Here is a 27,978-nt window from a genome sequence, read left to right as displayed (position 1 = left end):
CTTTTGTAGCGAATCTACCTCTTTTAAAAATGGCGCCCTCGTTCTGCGGCTGCTACCCCTCCGCTCCCCTCCCCGATCTCAGAGCCCACCCACCCCGAGCATCTGGATTCCCGAACTCTGAGATCCTCACCCACTCTCCAGCCCTTCCTGAGACCCGACACGACCCCTGAGAAGAAATGTTTGCCATCCCTAAGGTGGCCCGGCTTCAAATGACCACTTGCAAAAACTAGAGACAAAGTGGACGTGTGCCTCTGTGGTCGGAACCCTCATGCGGGAATACAAGGGTACGCACCCCACTGAGGTCGCACGCAGTACAAATAGAGTTCATGGGACACCCAGGGGCAGGGGAGGCAGAACCTCCTACGCGCTCTCAGCTCAGCACACAGGGTGTGTCAGGGCCGGACAGGGCTGGCCTGGGCGCTGCAGTAAGGTCTTGGCCGCCGAGTGTTGCTCTTTCTCTAAGGGGGAAAGGGAAGGGGGGCCATGGGGGAGTCCACATTACAGCAGGTCTTCCTGGTTGAGGAAATCGCTTTGTTAGAAAGGAGACGCCTCTGGAGTCCAGACTGTCCTTCCTCTGAGCTAACTCAGACCTGCTGACCAGCACCTTGAAAACCACCAAAACACAAGGGCAACCTGCCTGGGTCCCTCCTTAATCAAAGTATTGCCTTTCTTCCCTCTAGGGTCTTAAGAGCACAAACAACATCACATTAATCTTTGTAACCCCCTCAAATACTGAGGAAGGAAAAACCATCCCTGCCATTCATCAGGCTGGGATAACAGACACAAATAAAGACGGCTGCAAAGTTCACAGTAAACAGTATTTCTCCCAAGGAAACGCTGAAAAGTGCCATAGGACCCCTTCTTTGGATGACTACTGCTGTCCTACTCACCAGAAAACCTGTCCTCTAAAATCAGACTATCAGAAACTTTGCTGTTTGAAGTTATTCCGGTAAGAATGAAACCCCCTCCAGTCTTGCCTGGAATAACCAAGACACTCTGACACAAAGAAGCGACCTTGATTTAGAACCCAGGTGCAGACATTCAGATAAAGGTGTCTGGACACAAGAGTCCACATTTATCTTAACTTAGTGGTTTCCAAGGAAGTATGACCCTGGATCCATTTCACAGTCTAGCCATGTGTGACCCTTTTGCACTCACCCTGCATTGCTTTAAATGCATTAAAACACCTACTTCATCTGAATTTTACCCAGATTCCATCCTTACCCCAAATTCTATAATAACTCTACTTTTCCCTTTGTTTGTTGAGAAGCGCCATAGTAACTAACTCTACTGTGTGGTTTTTCTCATTGCAATGAGCCAATAAACCTGACTTTGTCAAACTGCAGGTTTGTCCCTAGTGGTCTGAGGCTGATTGGGCTCTGACAGTAACGAGCACAGAGACTCACATGTGCACTTCTGATGGGTTCTCCAAATGGTCAATACGGACTGTGAAATAGGTATGATGTAATTATGTAGAGGCGGGCAGTGTTCATTATACTAAGTGAGTATATTCATTTCTGCAGCATTATCCAACTGTTTTCCTGAGAACATGTAGTATATGAAAAAATGATCAACTTTGTTTTTAAAGTGTACAGTTCAGGGGTTTTTAGTATAGTCACAGAATTATGTAATCATATCCACTGCCTAAGTTCAGATGTTTTTATCACCCCCAAAGAAACCCTGTACCTGTTACCAATCACTCCCCACTCCCTCCTCAGCACATCCTCTGGCAACCACTAATCCACCTTCTGCCTCTTTGGATTTGCCTATACTGGACATTTCATGTGAATGTAATCATACAATATGTGTTCTTTTGGGATTGGCATCTTTCATTTAGTATATTTTCAAGGTTCATCCACATTGTACCACTGTCCTTCAGTTTGTTTCATTTCTCTTTTTTTGCCAAATAATTTTTGCCAAATAATTCCATTGTATGGATGTACCACATTTCATTTATCTGTTCATCAGTTGATGGACATATGGGTTGTTTCCACTTTGGGGCCGTTATGTATAATGATGCTATGAATATTCATGTGTAGGTTTTTGTGTGAACAAATATTTTTAATTCTTTTGGGTATATACTTAGGAGTGAGTTCGCTAGACCATATGATAAATTTGTATTTCACATTTTGAGGAACTGCCAAACTGAGAGGTCTTACGCTAGAGCTAGGACCCACTATTTTGAGCGAACTCTGTATTATATAAACCAGTCATTATCTGTTTGGTCCTTAACACAATTTTAATTTGGATAGATTTATTCTAGTCACGTCATGTGTCAACATGTAAACTTGTTTGGATTAAAGAATTTTTTATCAAAAAATGGTGACTGAAAAATTTTATCTTTCCACCAGCAATATGTGGGGTTTCCAATTTCTCCACACCCTCATCAACATTTGTTATTATCTGTCTTTTTTATTATAGCAGTCCTCGTGGATGTGAAGTGCTATCTTATTGTGTTTTTTATTAATTTAATTTAATTTATTTATTTTTTATACAGCAGGTTCTTATTAGTTATCTCTTTTATACATATTAGCGTATACATGTCAATCCTGATCTCCCAGTTCATCCCACCCCCCCCCCTCCACTTTCCCCCCTTGGTGTCCATACGTTTGTTCTCTACAACTGTGTCTCTATTTCTGCCTTGCAGACCGGTTCATATGCACCATTTTTCTAGATTATTGTGTTTTTGATTTGCATATTCCTAAGGACTAATCATGTTGAGTATCTTTCCATATGCTTATTGGCCATTTACGTATCTTTTTTGGAGAAATGCCTGTTCAAATACTTTACCAGTTTTTAACTGGGTTATTTGTCTTTTTATTGTTGAGTTTAGGTGTTCTTTATATATATTATATATAAATAGTATACAAGTATATATAGTATACAAGTATATATAGTATACAAGCCCCTTATCAGATATATATTTTGCAAATATTTTCTCCTGTTATATGGGTTTTCTTTTCACTTTCTTGATAGGGTCCATTAAAACACAAAAGTTTTTAATTTTGATGAAGTCCAGTTTATGTATTTTTCCTTTCGTTGTTCATAGTTTTGGTGTCATATCTAAGGATCCATTGCCAAGGTCATGAAGATTTACCTATATGCTATCTTCTAAGAGTTTATGGTTTTAGCTCTAATTTATGTCATTGACCCATTTGGAATTAATTTTTGTATAAGGATCCAATCTTATTCTTTTGTATGGGACTAGCCAGTTGTTCCAGCCCTATTTGTTGAAAATATTATTCTCTCTTCACTGAATTGTCTTAATATCCTTGTTGAAAATTGACTTAAATGTACAGGTTTGTTTCTAGACTCACAGTTTTATTCTGTTGATCTATATAATTCTCTTTATGCCAATACTACACCTTCATGATTGCTGTAGCTTTCTAGTAAGTTTTGAAATCAGGGTATGTGAGTCCTCCAACTTTAATTCTTCTTTTTCAAGATTGTGTTGGTATTCTGAGTCTCTTGCATTTTCATATGAATTTTAAGATCAGCTTATCAATTTCTCCAAAGAAACCATCTAGGATTTTAATAGAGATTGAACTGACTCTATAGATCAATTTGGGAAGAACTGTCATCTTAACAATAAGTTTCCACTTATTAAGGTCTTCTCTAATATCTTTCGATAATGTTTTAGAGTTTTCGGTGTATAAGTCTTGCACTTTTGTTAAATTTCTTCCTACGTATTTTATTGTTTTTCATGCTATTGAAAATGGATTTGTTTTCTTATTTTTCATTTTGGATTGCCCATTGCTAATATATAGGAATACAATTAATTTTTGCATATTGATCCTATATCCTGCCACTGTGTTGAACTTGTTCATTAGCTATAGTATTTTTGTGTGTGTGTGGATTCCTTAGGATTTTCTACAAACAAGATTATGTCAAATGCAAATACAGTTTTACTTCTTCCTTTCCAATCTAGATGCCACTTATTCCTTTCTTGTTTAATTACCCTGACTGGAATCCCCAGTATAATATTAAATAGAGGTGATAAGAGCAGACATCTTTGTCTTATTCCTGATCCTACAGGTAAAAGCTTTCAGTCTTTCCCTGTTAAGTGTGACATTAGCTGTGGGGATTTCATAGATGCCTCAGTCTACTGATTCAGTTGTTAATCTCACCCAGAAACACCCTCAAAGACACATCCAGAATAATGTTGGACCAAACGTCTAGGCATGCCATTGTCCAGTGGAGTAGCTAGATAAAATTAACCATCACACCAGTTATCACTGTAACAACAAAACAATACAAATGTATAAAAAGAAATAAAATAATTGTCTCCCTTCATGCCCTCTTATTTTCCTCACTCACCTTTTCTACAACATCCCTGTCTCCATTCCCAGAGAAGCCACTTGAAAAAATATATCTTTTTACACCTTTCTCCTTGATTTTACACACACACACACACCCATGATAACATTGTTTCTTTCCCCCCAAAAAGGACTCAACTGAATTTATAAGTTTGATCTTTGAAAACACTCATAACAACAAGGACAGTAAAAAGTATATCTTTCAGGAAAAAGAAGTTCTATATACCTCATTTTTCCCATTACATACTTAGTATATAAAATACTGTAACTTAGTCATGGTATACCCAACAGATAAATTCCTTAAAAATTTAAAATTAATGAAAAGCTTTCCATACGGTTTAACAGACTGCATTCCTTGACCACATTTAGATCCTTGAAACATGTCCTTTTCATAGGATAAAGTAGGTTTTCAATATATCTTTGCATGCTAACTTCATCAGCTAAGTACAGATAAGAAACAAAAAGACATTTAATTTCTATGAAGTTCATTTTCTGCCGTAATTACTAATAATATAAACCAGGCTCTAAAAATAGATGACCTCAATCAAAAGAATCACAGTTTTAAAAGAAAGCATATAATTAAAAATGATAAGGCTGCATCGTTAATAATCCCATGAATGGGATTAGGCATGGAAAAAAATTCTAGCTCCTTGAAAACAGTCACACATCTAGGCTTCATTTTCTCTCTACAAGCATTTTACTTGGCAAAATCTGAACCATCCCATGATGTTCAACTCAGCTGTCACATTTTTTAGGACGCTTTCCTTCACTGACCCGCCCACTGCTAAATTAGTCACTTCCACATTTGTGCCTTCATGACGCTCTGCTGACACTGACATTATCCCAGTTAATCTCACTGCAAGTGAGGTTAGGTTTCTCTTGTCTCTTGAACTGTCAGCAAAATGTGGGAAGATTCCATGGTGCTCCCTGCTCCTTTGAGCACATGTGAATACACACACACACAGAAATGCACCAACACTTACATACACATAGAGCAAGATATGGAACTTACATGTCAATTCCACTATTTTCTATTCCTAATTCTTTCCATTATACTTTTCCTTAATTTATATATATATAAATATATATTTTCTTCCTTGTCTAATACAGAAAATATTTAAGGTTTTTAATTTGCTTCTAGGTAAAGTTTTGGCAGAAAAATAAAAAATTTTATTATATGTCATTCTGATTGTCATTACTGTCAAATAATTCTGTAATATCTCCTTTAATTTCTTCTTTGACCAAAGAGGTTTTTAGAGGACATTTTCATTTATTTGCTTTTTGAGGCTAAACTGGTGGGGCTTTGAGAATATACATTTATTATTTGTTTCTGATTTTACTATATTTGGGTCAGAGAATGTGGGTCTGTACTACTTCTATACCTTGAACTCAGTGCTTTGTCTGTAGCCTATTTTGAGAGTCCTTTAGAAATAGGTGACAAACTATTTAAAAGTTTGTAAATTTGACCCAGCAATTCCAAACCTAAGATTTATGCTATGAACGTAACTGTAACAATTCACAAAAATGAATGTACAAGGATATTTATCACAATGCTTTTATTATAACAAAATTGGAAATTGTCGATATGTCTCATAATAGGAGATTAAGTAAAATATGATGCATTCATATTAAGGAACATACATTTAGTCATTAATAATGATAATGTAGATGAATGTTTCCTAAGAAGGAAAAAAGTTTACAATCTGTTCCAAAAATACAAGTTGTACAATAATATAAGGAGAATCCTTTAAAATATTTATGCATTTCTTTTTTATTATATTTGTGTTTATTTTTTATCTTTCCCATTTTATTTTTTTCAGCTTTATCGAGGTATAATTGACAAAACTGTAGTTAAGTGTACAGCATGCTGGCTTGATATACATGGCAAAAGGAGTCCCACAATCAAGTTAATGAACACGTCTTACAAATCCACCTTTAAAAAAATTTTTTTTTGGTGAGAACACTTATATTCTACTCTCTTAGCAAATTATACAATACGGTGTTATCAACAATAATGAACATGTCATACATTAGATTCTCAGACCTTATTCATTTTATAACTGAAAGTTTGTACCCTTTTACCAACCTCTCCTCACTTCCCCCATCCCTCAACCCCTGGCAACAGCCATTCTATTCTCTGTTTCTATGAATTCAACCTTTTTTTTTTTTAGATTTCTCATATAAGTGATACCGTGCAGTATTTGTCTTTCCCTGTCTGGTATATTTCACTTAGCATAATGCCCTCAGGGTTAATCAATGTTGTCGCAAATGGTAAGATTTCCCTTTTTTAAGGCTGAATAATAGTCCACTGCATTATATACCCTGCACTTTTTTATCCATTCATCTATCTATAGACACTTAGGTTGTTCCCATACCTTGGCTATTATGAATAATGCTGCAATGACTATAGGATTACAGATACTTCTTTGAGATAATGATTTTATTTCCTTTGAATTTTTACTCAAAAGTGGGATAGCTGGATAGTTCTATTATTAATTTCTTGAGGAACCTCCGTACTGTTTTCCATAGTGGCTGCACCACTTTTCATTCCCACCAACTGTGAACAAGGGTTCTCCTTTCTCCACATCCTTGACAGCATTTGTAATTGCTTGTCTTTTTGATAAGAGCCACCCTAACAAGTGTGAGGTAGTATTATATTGTGGTTTTGATATGCATTACCCTGATGATTAGGGATGTTGAGCACTTTTTCATGTACCCGTTGGCCATCTGTATGCCTTCTTTGGAAAAATGTCTGCTCAGGTCCTTTGTCCATTTTTTAATTGGATCATTTGGTTTTTTGCTACTGAGGTGTATGAGTTCCTTGTATATTTTGGATATTAACCCCTTATTGGATATATGGCTTGCAAATGTTTTCTCCTATTCCACACATTGCCTTTTCATTTTTTTTTGGTTTCCTCTGCTGTTCAGAAGCTTTTAAGTTTGATGTAGTACCACAGGCTTACTTTTGCTTTTGTTGCCTTTGATTTGATAACAAATCCAAATAATCATTGCCATGCCCAGTGTCAAAAAGCTTACCCCTATGTTTTCTTCCAGGAGTTTTACAGTTTTACCTTTAAGTCTTTAATCCATTTTTGGTTGACTTTTGTGTATGGTGTAAGATAGTGGTCTAGTTTCATTCTTTTGCATGGGGATATCTACTTTTCCCAAAACCATTTTTTGAAGAGACTATTATCCCTTATTGTATATTCTTAGTGCATTTGTTAAAGATAACTGACCATTAGTTAATTAACTAATGCATTAGTTTATTTTTGCACTCTCTATTCTGTTCCATTTATCTATGTGTCTGTTTTTATGCCAATACTATAATGCTTTGATTAATATAACTTTGTAATACAATTTGAAATCAGGAAATGTGATTCCTCCAGTTTTGTTCTTCTTTCTCAAGGTTGCTTTGGTTATTCAGGGCCTTTTATTGTTCAATACAAATTTTAGGATTGTTCTATTTTTGTGAAAAATGCCATTGAAATTTTAATAGGGATTGCATTGAGTCTGTAGATCACTTTGGGTAGTATGGATATTTTAACAATATTAATTCTTTCAATCCATGAACATGAACTATCTTTCCATCTATTTGTGTCTTCTTCAATTTCTTTCATCAGTGTTTTATAGTTTTCAGTGTACAGATCTTTCACTTCCTTGGTTAAATTTACTCTTAAGTATCTCATCTTTTTTGATGCTATTGTGAATGAGATGGTTTTCTGAATTTCTCTTTCTGATAGTTTGTTGTTAGTGTATAGAAATGCAACTGATTTCTGTATATTGATTTTGTATCCTGAAATCTTACTGAACTAACTTATTAGTTCTAACACTTTTTTGGTGGAGGCTATAGTGTTTTCTATATATAATACCATGTCATCAGCAAACAGAGATAATTTTACTTCTTTTCTGATTTGGATGCTTTTTTTTTTCCTTGACTAATTCTTCCTTGTGTTAATTATTTACCTCTTGTCTTTTAGCTTGTGGCTGCCCTTATGTTTCCTATTCAGTGATGGTGGGCCTGTAAGACTGAAAATGACACTTCCCTGATGCTTCTGCAAGCTGGATCCCTGTTAGGCACTGCCTATTGGGAAGCACTGGCAGGAGACTGGAAGGAAGGAGGGGCGGGGGAGTCTCTTGCTGTTTTCCAGCCCCTGCATGTCTCTCTCCAGAGGTCTTTAGGCACTCTGATCCCCAGCCCCAGGATGCCATTTCAGGATCCAAATCACTAGCTGTGAAGTTGTCCTTGTCAAAGGTCCAATACCAATCAAGTGGTACCCTTTCGAGTAGGGTTGCCCGGACTCCTCTATATGACATGTCTTGTGTTTAATGATTGTGCTCTGTATTCTGTACTGACTTTGCCCCAATGCCTTCAATGCCCTCTAGACAGCTTTTCTTTTCCAATAAATTACCAAGTATCAGCAGTTAGAGTATTTTTTTGCTATAGTAATTGAAGCTTAAGTCACTTAAATGCAACATAGCTGAAAATCGTACTTCCACAAATATAGTTATGGACAGTCCCACATGGTCTGTCCTGCAGGTTTGACTTAGAAGAGACCAAAAAGGAGGTTTGAGAATTAAAGTACTGATTCTTCTTATCCTCAAGAAAGAGAAAGATTTTTCTTTGATCAAAGTCCCAAGTCATGAACAAGAAACCACCACTAATTAGAGATAACCTGTGTTCTGAAAATCAACCAGTCAATGACAGCCTCACTCCAATAACCCACACTATGGAAAGTTAACAAGTCACAGATAGCCCCCAAACTTCTGAAATTGAGCCAGTCGGTGACAGTCATTACACGTCAGCACACCAGCTCACAATGCAATTGTTGAGCGTATTTTCTCATTAATGGACGTTCAGTAGACAAAAGAACAAAATAAGCTGGATGTGACCACTGTAGAAACTATTTTATAATGTAAATGAAGCAGATTGTAAATTCAAGGACTTATACATGCAAATTCTGCAACACAAAGAAATGTTAGGGAGACCCAAATCACCAGGGAAATATAATTAAAGAAACAGGTAGGTCACTTATGTAGTTATAATTTATTTCAGATAGAGAATGAATCATATTTTAGTATAAATATGTCCCATGTGATATTTTTCTTTTATTTCAATGTATATGCACGTAAGCAATTAGAAATCATTCAAATTTAACTAGGTTTCCTGGTGGCCTTTTTTTTCCCTTTGTTTTTTTGTTGTTGTTGAAGGTGGTGATGGTGGTGGTGGTGGTAGTATATGTGTATGTGTGCTAAATATGGTGACTTCAAGACTCTGAGTATCTGCTGAGTTACCTGCTCTGATATGTTCGTGATAGGGACAGAGTAAAGGGCCAAAGTAAGTGATTAAATAGTTAATCCCACTAGGAGATATTAAGTAAAAAAAAAAAACAAAACAAACAAACAAACAAAAAACCCCTGTAAGTTAATGATCACTCAAGAAAGCAGGTTGGGCTGCCATGGATAGACACAAAGCCCATATATGCTTCATCAGTCTTTTTAAGTAGGTTGTTTTCCTCTAGATTTTGCCACTTCATAACTATGTCCACAGGGGATGCCCCATTTTGGTATGCCTCTATTAATTCAGTCTTTGGGTGGCCCAATGGCCTGACCAATTGCTAGACCATTAGGGATGTTCTGTGTGTGACAGCCATGGAAATAGCTCAGATCTCCTGCTGCAGGTAGCATCACTAACTGACAACTCCAGTTTGATACCCACAATGTTTTTGCATCAAGGTCACACTTCCTCTGGGGTGCTCCCAGTCCAGGCCTGACCATAATGGGGTGTTAGTGCAGGCCAATCCTGTGGGTCTCTGGACTACTCTAGTGGGCAGCTTTGGCTCAAGGACTCTCCATCGGCCTGGCTGAGACATTCTCAGAGCTGCAGTCCAGTCTGAGATTCTTCCTTCCCAATCCTCTTTCCTCCAGCTTCTCTTTTCCCAAGCATCAGAATTGCATCATGGTCTGAGGCTCTTTTTGCCTGTTCTCACTCCCTATTTTTTATCCCTCACAACCCCCACTCACAACTGCAGTGCATCTCTCATGAATCTAATCCTATCCCAGCATTTGTTTCTTGGAGGACCCTAATGGACACACTGTGTAAAGGTTTGTTTCTGTCCATCTTGGGGCAGTGTGCCCTACAGCCAAGAATAGCATCTGAAGTTTAACCCATTGTTCAGCATGTCTAGTGCTGAACTCCACAATTTACGGCTGTGGCATTCCATGGGGTTTGCCCATCTCAGAAGCAAGCTATTTCATCAGTGAGCCATGTTTTTTGTCATATGGAAGTCTTGTTGAAGAGGTCCCCAGTGAGCCAACTGCTTAGGTTTAACAGTAGGTGGGCCTCTCTGTGTCTAACGGGTGGGCAGCCACCTGTTCCTGAAGTTGGCTGAGGTATCAGGAAACAGGCTTGGGCCTTGACTGGAGGGACCATTTCTATATCACTACAGAACTTTCTGGGTATTCCAGTTCAGATGGTATAGGACTCAATGCAAGTTGAGAATGTCAGGTGGCAGAGTCATTTTCTTTTCACTGACAGTCTGTTTTTCCAGAATGGGCTAGCTTCAGGCTTGGCAACAGAAGGAAGTTCTTGTAGACCTGGCTGATGAGAAAGCAGAGTCCCATTTCCACAGTCTATAGCCTGTTTTGAGACTGAACACTGATATCTGTGATTCCATGGGTGGGAAGGAGATAGGAGAGGAGGCCTCCAGCACAGGTTTGCTTTACTGATGACTGGATCACTTTCCAGGCTTCTTGCCACATGTGGCCCCTCCCCACCTGCGGTTGTTTGTCTGGTATATAAAGGCTGTAGTGAAATTCCTAGGTATGGAGAGTCTTGTTTCTAAAATAGGCCAATCAGGGGTTGGGCCTCCATTCCCATGGCTAGCACCCAAGAAGCTCCCATGAGTGGCAGAATCATTTCTTCTTCTTTTTTTTGTTGTTTTACAGATTTATTGAGGTATAGTTGATATATACCAAAAGTTTCACATATTTACTGTACACATTTTGAAGAGTTTGGACATATACGTACCCCTGTGATACCATCACCATAATCAAGGTAATAAACATATCCATCACCTCCAAAAGTTTTTGAACGCATCCATCTTTGGTCAACTTTTCCAAGATGGGACATGATGGAATGCATGAAGTACACTCAGTGCTTGTGTCATCAATATAGTGGAATGTTTGGCCCCAAGCAGCAGTTCTCACTGTTTTAGCCTGAGTTCAACCCACTGATGATGTACTGGGGAGTTTCTTACAGTACTGCTTGCCTGGGTGGGTGAAGGCAAATGATATCAGTCAGGGTCTTACAACAAAACAGACAAAACTTTCAAAGGGACATTACTGAACAGAATTCAATGAGGAGATCACGTAAGAGGTATGAGCAGGATGAGGGAACCAATAAGGGATGGTGAGGTGCCCAGGGATTAGTAAACAGGGGGGAGATGTCTCCAAGCCTGAAAGAGCAATGGGAAGGAATAGTGTTACCATAGCGGGACAAGCCAAAGACTTCAAAGAGGGCACCAAAAAGTTTGGTCTACACAGAGAAATACCCTAATTTCTCTTTTCTCCCCCCCTTCTCAGTTGCCGACCAATGCTTTCCATTGGCTGAAACCCACCAGAGCCAGATGACAAGAGAACCCAGGTGAAGGAGGTCATAGAGATCAGCCTCCCAGGGCACAGAGATGAGCATAGGTCAGAGACTGAATTTTCCCTTCTTTCTTCCTGGAAAGTATCCCGCCACCCCACCAAAAAAAAAAAACACTGGCCCATCCAAGCCCACATACCAAGCATCACTGGTTCAGCCACTCTTATGATGTCTGTCAGGCACTACAGGAACAACAGTGGACAAACTGACCTGCATAAGCCTCCAAAGGACACCATAAGACTCCAAACACTAGTGGCTTCCCCAGCCCTGCAGGCTATTGAATTGGATGGCGGTATTTGGCTCCCTGACCTGTATAACATACTGCATTTTTCTCTGTCCCTGGGAGGAGCTGTTGTTTCCATGATGCAATCTTGGTAAGCTTTGGGGTTACAGGCCATTCTTGGCCACAGCTTCAGTATTCACCATATTAGAAGCCACCAATAGGGGACACTTTGCATCCAATAAGCAGGTCCTTTCACCATGTGTCCAGAAAATTCATATTAATTATACAGATTGCAAGAAATCAAGAAGCATGTTCCAGACAAAACAAAACAACAGACATATGCTCAGCAAATTCAGGAATATTTAAAGTCTTGCCTACGGGAGGAGCAGGAGTCCCAGAACCTTGTTTGTGTGACTGCTGGAACTGTGCGTTTAAATCTTACCTTCATTCTAGGCTTCTCATTAGCCATGGGTTTGTCTGTGTTTTTGTTCCACAGAAACAGTTAAATCCCTTCCAGATTTTTGCATCAACCCATCAGGCTGGATGCCTTTCTGAGAAGCACTGACAGCCCCTAACCTCCCTATCACCCTGTAATTTTATTCTTCTCCCTGCTTTCAGCCCGTGAAGCATACGCATAGTCTTGAATTTTCCTGGGCTCTGCAGAGGCAGGCCTCCTTTTGACCAATCACCAGCAGCCTTGCAGCCCGGTTTTTCTTCTGGATGACGCACTTGTCTGGGGGAGCTGGTGTCAGGCAGTCCCATGCTGGTCCTCCCACCGCCTCATCTGCCTCACCAGAACTAGGAGAGCTGACACCAAGGGTTGCATGGTCCAGTCCCAGGCCTGCCCTACAACCTGCCAGGACCCCCTGAGAATGTTTCCTGCCCGAGAGGCCCAAATGGTCAAGGCCCTTTCCCAAAACACTGAGCATGAGACAAAGTGGAGTCTGACCTTTGTGCAGCTGCTATTCATGGGCCCAGGACGCATGCCACCAAGGCCATGCAGTGTCAACACACAATGTTCAGGGCGGGTCTACAAGCAGAGAAGGAGGAGAATGCACGTGAACTCCCCACTCCACCCCACCTCCCTCCCCATCCCAATTCACAGCTTTCATTGTCCCACTGGGAGGCGCACCTAGGCTGGGCAGAAGAAGACTGGACACATCCCAGAGAGTGGTCAATAGAGAAGGACCCTAAACTATGGTGTTTTACACATGGGGGGCCCCCGGCCACCATTTACACCATTTAGCAAGCGCCTCTAAAGCTCAGTGTCTGCTGTCTGTCCTGCTTGCCAGCAAACTCAGATCTGCTGATGCAGCTACTTGCTAAACCATGAAAACGAGGGAGAAAACAGACTGCAGGGCCATGCGGCTTTGTCTCTCCCCGAGCAAACAGGTGTATCTCTCACCTTCTAAAGAGTAATTGCATCAAAGCAGGAACAGCACTGTGTCTTGATCCCTTCCAGTCCTGAGCCCAGACCCTTGCATGTGATAAGGTATGAATGAATGTCTGAGGGATTTACCAAAACAGCCAATGGGAACCTTGAAGCAAAGGTGTAATCACGTGTAAGGAGGTAGGCATTGTGCACTAAAAACTGCTTTCCAGTGAAGGCGACACTGGGCTTCTAAAGAGAACATGTAAGTATATTTATTTCTCAGGTATTATCTCTATTCCTGAGAGAATAGAGAAATCTCTTTTTTTATGCCACACATGAACTCTTCTTTCAGAACCTTGTGCTTTCTGATCTGCCATAGGAATATTAATGGCAAGCAAATTCTGTTTTGGTGAAATCCTTCCATGCCCTTTAGAGACTGGCTTCCAAAACAATTAGCAGACTCAGAGAAACTGTTTCTCCCACCAAGGCACAAAGGCTATGGAGTCCTCACCCTCAACCTTAGCCCAGGGGACCCAAATAGCCAAGTCCCGGCTTCCTCTTCCTACCCCTTTCCAGCCATGATTAGGGGTATGGGGGGTGGTAACAGGAAGCCACAGCCCAGGAAAGGGCTGTCCTGGGTCCTGCTCAGCTACATTGCTCCCCCAGCTTCCTCTACCTGCTTCCTACCATGTTGGGAGAGAAATGGAGCCTGGGCTGGGACCACTTCCCCAGGGAGGTGTGGGCTGTGACAGCAGGCGCCAGCAACCTGGTGCCACTCCGCAAGGATGGCAAGAGCTCTGAGCCCTGCCACATGGGAGAAGCAAGTCCCCTGCCTGAGCACCCCCTCCTGGCCGTATAGGAAAAAAATAACCATTTGAAAAGACATGAAAACATATATTTTTCCTTTTGCCTTAGGCTCCAATATGGCTTGCATAGCACTGTGGGATCTCGTTTTTGTTTAAGATTTTGTTCATCATGGGTTTTTGCATTAATTGTTTTAAAGTATTGTATTAAAATATTAGCATCCTCTTGATTATTGGGTTTTGGGTACTCCCCTAAATTTTGTGCCCCAGGTGAGCGCAAATCTTGCCTCACCTTAATCCTGGCCATGATAGATTAACTTCACACTTCTGTTCTTCTCATTAGGTCATAACTGGGCCAAGTCCAAAGGGAAGGAAAATGCAATAGGATAGCAGAAGCAAATGCAGTCTACTTGAAACTCCTACCAGTTTTTCGATTTAAAACAAGTAAAGTAGCCCATCTGAGGGAGAAATAGACAAACATGAATTAGAATCAAATGCCTTTATAAGCATTTACCTATATCAACAGGCAAGGTTCCCTTGTAAACAGAAATGACAGTTCTGTCTTCATCCATTCAACCTGAACTTAAACTTTCTACTTGTTGTAGAAAGGCCTTGGGGTTACAAGGATGAAAAAGACTGAGAGTTTACAGCCTGGTGAGAGAGACAAACAGGGAACAACTGACCTGGATCCAGTTCAATTAACGCTCTAAATATGTGCATAAATAGTTTGGAAATACAGAGATGTAAGCAGAGGGTTTTGTTTTGTTTTGATTTGTTTTAGTTTTTGGTTTTTGCTGCGTGGCTCTCATTTTACCTGTGGGATTTTAGTTTATGAAGGTGACTGAGTGACGACATGGCAAGATCAGTGCCACTGAAAGAAGATTTTTATTACATTTCCCTAGAGAAAGGGGCACCCGACACTGTGAAGGTTCCCAGTGGAAGCATCAGGTTTGGGTCAGGAGGCAGAAGCAGGAGCAAGAGGCAAATTTAGGCCAGAGCCTTTATTGGAGTTTGCACTGGGCAGGGCAGAGTAAACAGCTTGGGATTGGCTAATTTGAACAATAAATGGTGGGCTCTGGGATATAGAGGCGTTCTCTCATTGCCTGGTACCTAGCCCTGAGACAATTTAGGCAGGGGAAATAGTGGCTCGGTGTGTGACAGTTAGATAAAGGGGGTGGTTGGCTTGCATATGAGAGGTGCGTCCATGTAAGTTGTTTGCTATCTTTAGGAAGCAGCTAGTCCTGAGGGGAGGGGGGCAGTCTCTCCCCAGCCAGCAGGATTTTTAGCATGTCAAAACATCATAAGACACAGAAAATAAAAAATGTAATTAATACAGTGGGGGAGGGGGAGGAGAGGGGTTATAAAATTAGACAAAACCATAATTATAAAGCATTAATGGCATGGTGAATAGAGGAAATGGAGTGTTTTACTGTTGGGGGTGAGTGGGATGGGAGAATCATTTCCACTTTTCCAAACAGTTAGGAGAAAACTTTCTCCAGGATGTGGAAGAGTTTGGAAAACTTAGTGATGGATGTATACTTAGGCTTGGGAAATTAACATTTATTGAATATCTAGCCAGGCACTTTACACAAATCTTTATCAGCATCCATAAACCACTTTAGGGAATGGTTGGTTTTTAGAGTAAACAAGCTCATAGAACTTAGGTATAGTTAACTAGTCCATCATCTCACTTCTAGTAAATAACAGATGTGTGAAGTTCGTGTCTGACCGGACTCCCCACAGCTGCTTACACCATACTGCCTTTGGAAAGAAACGGAAAAGAAGAAATCTGATAAGTGATGTATTCCTTAGCTCACAATCCATGACACGTCTCCCACCCCCATTTTAATACCATCTTGTCTAAGCTGAAGAGTGGCCATCATGTGCCTCAATCAAGCCCAGCCGGGTCTCAACCCATCCCTTCACACCGGAAGTACTTAACCCTCCGAGATTAAATCTTGGCAAAAAAAAATCCATTTAATATACGCTTTGCATTTCCCTAATAGGCTGAAAAATAACCGTGACAACCTAATTGAGAGCGGCTGACCCTTAGATTCAGAGCCCATGCACCGTTTACTTGGGAGGGCGTTAAAATTATGCCCTCGACGACCATTTCCCTAGTTTGGAAGAAGAGCCTCTAGTTGATTCCCAACTCTGCCCACTACAGAGCGGACAAGGTTCCCGCTCTGTGCAAGGGACACGCCGGGCGAGGGAAGCTGAAGGGAGAAACGAGGAATTTCTAGGTCGGAAGACGAAGAGAAGCGATGGATCTGGGGGCCAAGGGCAGAGAGAGAACTTACTGGGAGATTTGGGGGCACGCTTCGAGGATACCGGATGTAAAATTTCGCAAGAAGGGCTGGAGTGACCCAAGCAGATTTAGAAAAAAAGTCTCATAGGGGTCCGGGCTGGGCAAGTTTAGGGACCAGAATGGGAGGAGAGAGACCGGGAGATCTAAGGGTGAGCATGTGGGCACCTGGCAGAGCTCGCGCAGCTTGGCTGAAGAGGTACTCGAGACGCAGACGGACGCCACCGCGCGGGCCCTTGACCCTCAGGGCGGTGGGCGGAGCCTTCCAGGGAGCCGCCCATCGGCCTCCCCTTGGGCGGGGCTATCCTGTCGGTTACACAACAAACCTGTGTGATCGGCTAGGGAACGGCGAGGGCGGTGGCGGAGGGGGCGGGGCCGGGGCGGGGCCAGGCCTGCACTGGGCCAGGCAAGATGGCGGCCGTGGAGACCGAGTCGGCGCCCCTGACCCTAGAATCGCTGCCCACCGATCCCCTGCTCCTTATCTTATCCTTCTTGGACTACCGGGACCTAATCAAGTAATGGGACGATGCGCACGGCAGGGGTGGGGTCACGGGTGGGGGAGGAGGCGTAAGGCAAGAGGGACGGAGGCCCGGCTCGCCGATAGGACCTGGACTCCCGTGACAGCCAGGAGGTGACGCCAGGGCCGCCCTGATCCTGCAGAGCCACCCGGGGGCAGGGGCGAGACCGGGGCGGAAAGAGCCCCGCCTTGAGCTCTTCCTCCCGTCCCGGGCCCAGGCCTGAGGAGCGACAACAGCTCTCTCTCCCAGGCCTTGGCGAGGCCCAGTTGGAAGGGGGGCCAAATGCTCCCCGCTGCCGCCGCGCGGACTCCAGCGCCCCGCACCTCCCGGCCACCGTGGTCTTTGCCCGCTAAGGGCAGCCCTGGCCGCTTTGGAAAAGTCCCCGTCCGGGCCGAGCGCTCTTCTCTGTCTGGGCCAGGAGCCTGCAGAGTCAGGCGCCAAAGTGGGCAGGTGGGACGCCGGAGAGGAGCCAGGCGACTCTCTGACCCCTGGGTGCGACTTATGCAGCAACGTAATATCTGGCAGGGCTCACTTTCGGACTTCTGCGCTAGATAATTGTTTCGCTTTCAGCCTTCCTTCTCACGATTGCATGTTGGATTTTGTGTTTGGGTACTGATTTCCGGTGGTGCGGTACAGGTGACCATCTTCCCTCCTGTATGCTTTGGGTTTCCCAAGTTACCGGCATCTGTTCCAAAAATAAACACCGGTTGCTGGTAGGGGTGGTTAAATGCCCAGTTACTTCAGCGCTTGGGACCGTCTGGGATGGTGGAAGAAATGGCGCTGTTTACACCCTTGACAGCTGGTGGCATGGGTCTTTCTTGTGCCACCACATATATTTGCAAAGGAGGCAGAATCGCCCTCTTAAGGATAGGTAGGCGAGATTCGTTTTGTTTTGTTTTGTTTTTTTGATTAACCATTGGATTTTAGTCGTTTGCTGATTGTACCCTGTGTTGTCAGGGATCCTTTTAGAAATACAGCCTTCTTGAAGTTACTGGTAGCTGTTGCTTGATCTAGCTAAGTGATGACAGAGGGATAATTCCAGTTTCTGGCTGCTATCTATATTAGTACCTGTAACACTCTTATTTTTCTAGAAAACAAATTTTTCTCTACTCAGGCTTGTAATAAAGTTTATCTTTTTCTTTCGAAAAGGCTGTTACAGTTCCAAACTATTTTCATCTGAAATGTTCTGTTGCAATAGCCTTTTAGAAACGTAACACATACACACACGCTTTTTGATCTGTGGGCCACATTGCTCCCAGAGTGATTTTTCTAAGACAGATCTGGCTGTCATCCTCCTTAAAAACCTATAATGCCCCTTGTTATTTACAGATTATAACCTAAACTTCTGGGAGCATTTAAGGCCCTTATTATTTGGCATAGTCTACTCTGGCCAAATAGACCTCTGCCAGCACACTTGTGTTTTTTTTGTTCTGTGGCTTAAACTCCTGACCCTGCCTGGAATGCCATGCCCCCTTCTTCTGAACCTGGCAAGGTGTAATTCCTTTAAGGACCCCCTCTCCTGAGTCCAATCTCTACCTTTCTCCTTCCTCTGCAGAAGGAGAGGTATTTACCATACCAGATAGATTATGCATTTCTTAAATGTAAAGACTGTCTTGCTTATCTTTGCAGTCGCCATTTATTCAACAGATTTTCTTTTTTTGAGTGCCTGCTGTGTGCCATCCTATTAAATGTTGGGGAAACAATAGTGAACAAGACAGACAAGGCCCCTCTCATAAGCTTACAGTCTAACGGGCAAGATGGAAAACAAATAAATGCGTAATTACAAGAGCTACTGTGTGCTATGAAGGAAGTGAACCAGTTGGTCTGTTAAGGAATTGATTCAAGTTGGAAGGAGCTGCTATCTATGACGGATAACATAGAGCAGTCCTGGCAGAAGGAACGGTGTTTTCAGAAGCTGATTGGACAATAGCATAGCCTGTTGGAGGAGCTAGAAGACTGGTGTTGCAGGAATTAGGGAATGATTCACAGGTAGAGAGGCTTGAGAAGAGACTAGTGAGATCATGCAGGACCTTGTAAAACAAGGTGAGGAGATCAGATTTTATTTTAAATGCTTTTGGTAGTAATCAACATTTTAAACAGAAGTGATCCCTCATAAATGTTTGTGGAAGTGAACTGAGTTGAATACTGTATTAGGGTTCTCGAGAGAAGCAGAACCAATAGAGAGAGAGAGAGAGAGAGAGAGAGAGAGAGTGTGTGGTTTTTTATAAGGTATTTGCTCATGAATTATAGAGGCTGAGAAGTCCTACAGTCTGCCAAATGCAAGCTGGAGACCCAAGAAAGCTGGTGGTATAGTTTAAAGGGCTGAGAGCTGGAGAGCTGATGATGTAGATCCCAGTCTGGGTCTGAAGGCCTGAGAACCAGGAGTGCCAAGGGCAGGAGAAGATCAGTGTCTCAACTTAGCGGTCAGGCAGAGAGCAAATTCAACCTTCCTCTGCCTTTTTGTTCTATTCAGGCCCTCGATGATTGGAAGGTGCCGACCCACATTGGGGAGGGCCATCTGGCTAACTTAGTCCACCAATTCAAATGCTAATCTTTTCTGGCAACATCTCAATCAAGAAATAATGTTTAGGGGCTTTCCTGGTGGCGCAGTGGTTAAGAATCCGCCTGCCAATGCAGGGGACACAGGTACGATCCCTGGTCCTGGAAGATCCCACATGCTGGGGAGCAACTAAGCCTGTGCGCCACAACTACCGAGCCTGCGCTCTAGAGCCCACGAGCCACAAGTACTGGAGCCCGCGCGCCTAGAGCCGGTGCTCCGCAACAAGAGAAGCCACTGCAGTGAGAAGCCCGCGCACCACAACGAAGGGTAGCCCCCGCTCACTACAACTAGAGAAAGCTCACACACAGCAACGAAGACCCAACGCAGCTAATAAATAAATGAATAAATATTTTTTTAAAAATAATGTTTAACCAGCTATCTGGGCATCCCTTAGCCCAGGAATGTTGACACAAATGCCGTAGAATTTTATCCACAGAAAAGTTTCCAGTGTACTGCAACTTCTTTCCTGTAGTTTATAGCCCAAATTTGTCAGGTGTCCTGCCCATTGCTAAGCTCTGAAGGTTATGGTACGTATTTGCTGAACTGGATTGGGTTGGACTGAATTAGTCCATTGGGATCATTATATAATATAAACTGCATAGTTTGAATCTCACTGTGTATCAGAATTACATGTGGCACTTTTTAAATATACACATGCCTGAGGTACAGATCTCACTCCATGCCAACTGAGTCAGAAGCTCTAGGATAGTAGTTTTCATCCTTGACTTGCATCAGAAATCACCTTTGGTGCATATTCCAGAGATTCTTTTATGTTAACTCTTGGGACAGTGATGGACTCTGAATTCACAAAACTGGAAGGATTCCTATGTTTGCAAATGTTAGTTTGGGCATCTCCTGAGCTTGGCAGAAAAGGATGAGAATTATATTTGTATAAAATCTGAAAAATGAACAAAGGCTAATCTGTTTACCATCGGTTGTTTTTTAACATGCCCCACTTATGGCCTTGACAAATCCCATGTGATTTAAGATTCCCTTAATTGATGAGCTATTGCCCAAGTGAAATGTTTTATACCTACTTTCTATAACTTGTGACTTCTCTTCTGAAAGGATAGAAATGCACTTTTTTTAAATCTTAAGTTCATTCTTTTTGCAAATTAATTATGTAGGGTAGGATTTACAAGATTCAAGCACTATTGTATTAGAAATCTCTGTGTAAAAAGAAAATTATTTGTTTCTAACATTCCAAATTTTTGAGCAGCTGATACTAACTTGAACAGCTATGGATCTTGAATCAGAATTGTTAAGAATCTGACACCTTTTATAGGTGGGCTTTCCAATAGTTGCTATAGTTAAAAAAGTGTTTTTGGCTGTAATATTTCTTTCTGTTAAGAAAAAATTAGAATAAACAAAAGCCCTGTATATTTAATATCAAATGTCTCACAGATCTTAAAAAGAAAAAGCACTTTGTTTACACCTGAATAACGTTTCTAAATGTAGAAATGATTACTACCCCAATAATAAATATAGGAAAGCTCTTTGATTTGAAATTAACTCCAATGGTTTATATGTTTTATAGACTTTCATATGAAAATTACAATTGTAGACATTTTGTGGTTTGTGAACTCAAATAGTTAAGATTTCACTACTCACAAGGAAATTATACTAGCTAACATGTTAAACAGGTTTTAGAAAAGATTATTTTGCAGTTATAAAGGTAGATAGTGGCAGAAAAGCAAAAGGAATAAAATAAAACTTAACATTGAATATTTTCATCTTTACTTTTAAATTGTTTTCTTGTTTTCTTTTATACTAACCGTGAATCTGGTTACTGCCAGTTGTTGCTATGTCAGTCGAAGACTTAGCCAGCTATCAAGCCACGATCCACTGTGGAGAAGACATTGCAAAAAATACTGGCTGATATCTGAGTGAGTATTTGGGAAATGTATTCTTGAAATTTGGCCCTTGGCTTCCATTAATGCTAGTCTATCCTGATTCTCCTCTCTAACCCTTGTCTCTTTAAGTCCTTTGGTGGCCTTTCTTGTGCCTGCCAGTAAATGCAGGCGTTCTCCAGGCTGCTGCCCTTGGCTCTCTACTCTTCTCTCTCTGTGAAGTCTCCTGCATGTACTGTTGCACTTTGTAGAGACTACTTGTATGCTTCTAACTCCCAAACCCAAGTGTCCACCCCTAACATTCCCACTGAGCTCCAGATTTCTTTGCACAGCCGTCTGCTGGATCTTTCCATTGGATGACCCACAGGGTTCACTGAATTCAGTAAATGTTAATAAATTTGATAGAATAAAAGGGTAGATGACAGAAGGTGGGAGTTGGGAAAGATGAAAGAGGGTAGGATTGCTAGTACGTTTTTCGTAGGTTGAGGGGAGTCAGGTAGTGACTGAAGTTGGTGAAGCAAGAAATAGAGGTTTAAATATATTATTTAAAGCCGCAAGCTACTCAATAGAATGAAAAATTAATAACAAAGCCTCCAAACATTGGGAGGAGGAAGGATGAGGAAGAGGGAATTTTAAGTATCGCTGTATCCTGGTCTTTAACTTTGGACTATCAGTAGATAGACATAAAATGATAAACCAAGAACTAGAGGCGTAAACATTTAGAATTATGGAGATAACTTCCAGAAATAACTAAAGATTCCTTTGAGAGGTTGGACTTAGAACAGGAGACTGCCTAGTTTTTCATCTTACGTTCTTCAGTACTTTTTGGTTTTAATAATATATATGTATGTTACTTAGATTAATAAAAAGATACTTCCCTTTCCCCACTGCCCCCACCCCGAAAAACGCACGCACATGTATACAACACCCTGAATTGTTCTTTTCCCCATCCCTAAACCTGATCCTCCTGCATTCATATCTTCATAGCAGTACCATCCATCCCACCCTCGAAGCCAAAACAGGAATCATTCTAGATCTCTTTTCTCCTTCCATCCCTACATTCATTCAATTACCAAGCTTTTCTGATTTTAGCCCCTGTATATTTCTTGAGTCTTTCTTCTCATTTCATCTAGCCACCACAGTTTTAGCTCAGTTCATCATCTCTTACCAAGACTGCTGCAAAACCCTTCCAGTCCATCTCTGTGGCTCTAGCGTACACCCTTCCCAAACCACAACCACAATTCTGCTCTTTTAACTCTCCTGTTAAAACTCTTCAGTGGCTCTCCATTCCCTACAGGTTAAGGTCAACCTCATTAGTATGTTACCTTAAGGCCCTTTCTGGCTGCCTTATCCTGTACCACTTCTGACTCTTAAATTTATACTTCCTTCTTTCTCCCTGATTAGATTATACATTTTTGAAGGCAAAAAATGTGCCTTACTTTTAATGTCCCCAGTAGCTAAGTAGACAGTAAATATTTGTGGAATTGTACCAAATAGGAATGTTGAATCGTGTGATTCCTTTGATATGCTATATGATCCTCTAGCTAATCCAATGTAGATAAGTTAGATTAATATTATTGTATCATTAGATTCTAAATATTCTCTAAAATAGAAAAATTAAATATATGTTTAAAATTGTGTAACTGGTATGTTTTTAGGAGTAAGTTGAAATTCATATCCCATATATTATTCACATTATATCTTATCAAGGATTAGAAACTTAGAAAAAATAATAAGTAGAAAGTAAGAAAATAAGTGACTCATAATCCCACCATGCCAGCAGTAACTTGTTAAATTTTTTGATGTATGTGTCACTTTTTGTTATCTAGTCTTCATTTGTAGCTACAATAAATGAAAATGAAGACAAAAGTAACCACAAATTCCCAATAACGTATGTTGGTATAAGTGTCTAAAATATATGCTAATTTCATTTCAAAAGATTTTTAATTTTATTTTTTAAATCTATTTAGGGAAGAGAAAACACAGAAGAACCAGTGTTGGAAATCCCTCTTCATTGATACTTACTCTGATGTAGGAAGATATATTGACCATTATGCTGCTATTAAAAAGGCCTGGGATGATCTCAAGAAATATTTGGAACCCAGATGTCCTCGTATGGTTTTATCTCTGAAAGGTATTGGGAGTGCAGGGTCTCCCTTCCCCATTTTAGTTTCATAGTATAAATAGGTTAAATACCTTTGGGTTTCTATCATCTGTGCTAATCTGTGCTAATCCAACATTATCTGTAATTCACCATTCACATTTGGTCAAGCACATAGAAAGCCTAATTTGCTAAAAGGACCCTGGTTCTAGTGCTTGCCCTATTTTTGCCTACCTCAGCATCCACATGCTTATTAGAAGTCAAAGCTTCTTTTTATCCTTACATTTGTTTTACATAAAGAAACTAGTAATGTTATTGTTGCTTGAGGATAACTTGTAATTTCTTTTAAAAGACTTTTTTTTTAATTGAAAAATTGCCTGCTGTATCAACCCTCTTCACTCTTTTTAGTACAAGTAAATGTTTATTTGACAGTCTAATATTTGAAAGACCAAATATTACAGACCGGGTCTTCAAGCATGTAGGAGCAGCATAATAGGGTAGGGAAAACTTTCGTCCCTATTTTGACATTTACAGAGTAATGAAAACTAAGATTTGAACTGAGGTCTATTTGACCCCAGAATCTATGCTGTCTCTACTATACTATTATTTTCCAATTTTGGCAAGAAATATTAGCAAGCTATTTCCCATTACTTTGATTTTTAAATTTATGCCCAAGAAATACACAAATTGATTGCAGATATATTGCTACTCATCTGCTTTAGCCTCCAAGTTTTTTTCAAGTTTCTCCACTAAAAGGAATTTTTTATGTGTTTTGGTTTTGCTAAACTGAAATTGGGATCAGTTCTTCTCAAACGTCTACCTTTTGAACTAAGGACTCTTTTGAAACGGCATTCCTTTTACATTTCATATTTCTGCTGTACGTTTCCATGCAAATATGAATTTCATACAAATCATGATTGCATGACCAGGTACTTAAAACTGAATTGCTAGGAGGTAGAAGAAAGAATGATTTGGCAGAGAGAGTACAGCTTTGAAAGAAAGTACCCTTGATTAATATTTTTAATAGGTTTTTTCCTTGGAAGAAAAGAAAAATATTATCCACTTGGTGTGTGGGGTTAAATAATTTCAAGAGGAAAATAATTCAGAAAATAGGTATTTGGTAATGATAAGTAAAATATGTCAGGGTTTGCAATAGCTGTCATTTATTAAACACAAAGCTAGGTACTAAGCCAAGTACTGTATATTATTCCATTTAAGTTGCCAAAATCCTATGAGGTAGGTAATTACTAGTCTCATTTTATAGGTGAGCTACCTGAGGCATAGAAGGCTAAGTAAGTAGTTTGCCATCACAAAGGAGAGCAGAGCCAGGATTTGGATATAGGGCTGACTCCAGAGATGTGGTCTTACCAGCTGTTGAAGGGAGAGAAGACCTATACTATTTTGTTTAGAATGTGTTAGGAGTCTTAGAGAGCTAGTCTAATATTAGAATATTTGGAATATGGGAATATAGACATGGTTCTCCTTTGAGACACAGAGCTGCCAGGAAAGGAAGAAACTAAGGATACATAGCAGCTTCTTCCTTTTTCCTTTTTCTTTATTTTTTTAATTTTTTAATTTTTTGAGGGGACACTCAATTGGTATTCCCAGGCTCCCTGTTCACTGTTTTGTACTTAATGGTTGAAGGTGAGGTTGTCAGAGAATTCCTTGTCAGCCCGTGTTTTACTCCCAGGTGCCAGTTCTCTGGGGTCTTTGCCATGAATTGGAATAGGACAAAGGCTCTGATATCTAGAAAGCTGGGGATTCTATTAATGTAGACCTATGTGTTTTAGGGCTGAATCAGGAAACTAGCTGCTCATCTCAGGGGCCATAGTCCCTGACTCAGTTTCAAGGGTATAGAGATCACAGATAGGAAGGAAACTTGGAAAGCAAATAGCCACTGGGTTTGGGAAAATTTTTATTAAGTATCTTGAAATTATAGTATATTGGTGTACATTCTACCAATCTATCTCATGGTATATATCACATATCTTTGAATTTCATATTAACCTTAAGTATTGGCTTAAAATTTTAAAGTCAGAAGGGACTTTTAGAGATCATTTAGACCAGGGATTAGCAAACTTTTTCTTTAAATGACCAGATAGTAAACATTTTAGGCTTTGAGGGACAGATGGCCTCTGTCACAACTATTTAACTCTGCTATTGTGGGAAAGCAGCCATAGACAATATAACAACAAATGGGGTGGCAGTGTTCCAAGAAAACTTTATTTATGGAAATAGGCCTCAGTCTAGGATTTGGCCTGCAGGCTGTAGTTTGTGGATCCCTGATTTATACCAGCCCTTTCATTTTACAGGTGAAGGAACAGGCTCAGAGTTTAGGTGACTTATTCAGGGTCCCGTAGCTAGTGAGTAACAGAGATAGAACTCTAATCTAGGTTTCTTGGCTCCTAGTAACCTTTTCACTTCTTCCGCATACAAATAGGCTGGGGGCAAGGGAAGTACATAAACGCTTATTGTATGCCAGGAAAGCACTTTATTAAGCACATGAAGCTTATTTAAACCTCACTGTAATTCTCTTAGGTAGGTGGTATTATCTTCTGTTTTGCAGATGAGGAAACTGGATTAAAGAGATGAAATAACTTGCCAGAGATCACAGTCAGTCTAGTCATCCCTTGGTATCCACCGGGCATTGGTTTCAGGACCTGCTGAGGATATTGAAATATGCAGATGCTCAGGTCTCATAGTTGACCCTTTGTATCCTTGAGTTCCACATCCGGATATAGAAAGCCAGCTGTAATTGGTAGAGCTGAGATTTGACCCTGGTCTGTCTGGCTCCCAAATTCTATTATAGTAGGATGCCCCTCTAAATGTATTTCCTTATATTTATCTTTTGCCATGTTTGCTTGTTGTTATTTTACTTTTTTTTCTGCCTTGCTCTCTCTTTTCAAGAAATTCTTGGTTTCTTAATGTTACATGTTAAATGTCCAACGTGTAGCACTAACTATATAAATATTAGTGGTTTTTTTTCTCATTCACCTCCTGGTTCAGGCAGCTATTCAGCTTGTTTTCTTTTGTATTGAACTTTTTAAAAAATAAACTTTTCATTTTGTACTAATTTTAGATTACAAGACAGTTGCAAAGATAGTACAGAGAATTTCTGTGCACCCCTCACCCAGTTTCAGTTTCCCCTAACGTACCAACCCATGGGACATTTGTCAAACTAAAGTCTTCACTGGCACCTTACTACTAACTAAATTCTAGACTTTATTCAGAACTCACCAGATTTTCCATCAGTGGAATCCTTTTTCAATTCCTGCATCCAATCCAGAATACTACATTGCATCTAGTTGTCATGTCTCCTTAGTGTCCTCTGGTCTGTGGACACTTCCCAGTCTTTCTTTGTCTTTCACACCGTTGACAGTTTGAAGGAGTACTGGTCAGGTATTTTGAAGAATGTCCCTCAAACTGACTTTGTCTAAAGTATTACTCACGATTAGACTGGAGTAATGTGTTTTCAGGTTACCAGCGAGGTGTGGTGTCTCATCACATAGCTGGGGGTATGTGATATCCACAGCCTATCACTAGTGATGTTAACCAACCTATAGGAATGTGCACAGATCATAAGTGTACAACTCAGTGAATTGTCACAAGGTGAACATGCCCATTGTAACACCCGTCAGGTCAAGAAGTAGAATAATTATGTGTACCTAGAACCCTACGTCTTTCTCAGGGGTAACCACTGTCCTGATTGCTAATGCCACTGAGTAGTTTTCTCTCTTTTTGAACTTTATATAATTGACACGATTAAGTATGTTTTTTGCGTGAATTATTTCTGTTTCATTTGTGAGATTCAGCAGTGTTGTGTGTAACAGTATTTTGTTCATTTTTGTTACAGTATAAATACTCCGTTATATGATTAGACCACAGTTTATACATTCATTCTACTGTTGTTGGGTATTTGGGTTGTTTCTAGTCTTTGACTGTTACAAATAATGCTGTAAATCATTTTTGATGTACATATGAGCTTATTTCTATCAGGTAAATATCTAGGATTGCGTTTGCTGGGTTGTATAGTGTGCTTGTATTAAACTTCAGAAGATACTGTTAATTTTCCGAAGTGGTTTTACCACTTTACATTCCTACTAGCACTTTAATGTTGTCTTTCTTTTTATTTTAGCCCTTCTAGTGGGTGTGTAGTGGTGATTTTAATTTGCATTTCTTTAAGGATGTAGAATGATAGTTTTATCTCTAGCTTTCCAATCCCTATATGTCATTTCTTTATTTTTCTTGCTTTATTGAACTGGCTAGAGCCTTCAGTGCAGTGTTG

The 27,978-nt window shown here is 40.5% G+C and overlaps 1 protein-coding gene across 4 annotated transcripts in view; it reads left to right on the top strand.

The window, feature by feature from the left end:
• Positions 1–17,054: 17,054 nt before the first annotated feature.
• FBXO3 (F-box protein 3) overlaps positions 17,055–27,978 on the top strand; it is a 32,237-nt gene continuing 21,313 nt past the window's right edge. For all 4 annotated transcript variants that reach the window (XM_081241350.1, XM_081241352.1, XM_081241353.1 and 1 more), the window contains exons 1-3: positions 17,055–17,179; positions 21,539–21,628; positions 23,563–23,726. In XM_081241350.1, the coding sequence (XP_081097476.1) occupies positions 17,076–17,179; positions 21,539–21,628; positions 23,563–23,726 (358 nt within the window). In that variant the 5' untranslated portion in view covers positions 17,055–17,075. The remainder of the gene's footprint in view (positions 17,180–21,538; positions 21,629–23,562; positions 23,727–27,978) is intronic.

Source organism: Mesoplodon bidens (genome assembly GCF_964165515.1).
Source record: "Mesoplodon bidens genome assembly, chromosome: 7".
Taxonomy (NCBI): domain Eukaryota; kingdom Metazoa; phylum Chordata; class Mammalia; order Artiodactyla; family Ziphiidae; genus Mesoplodon; species Mesoplodon bidens.
This window is presented reverse-complemented; position numbering and strand designations above follow the sequence as displayed.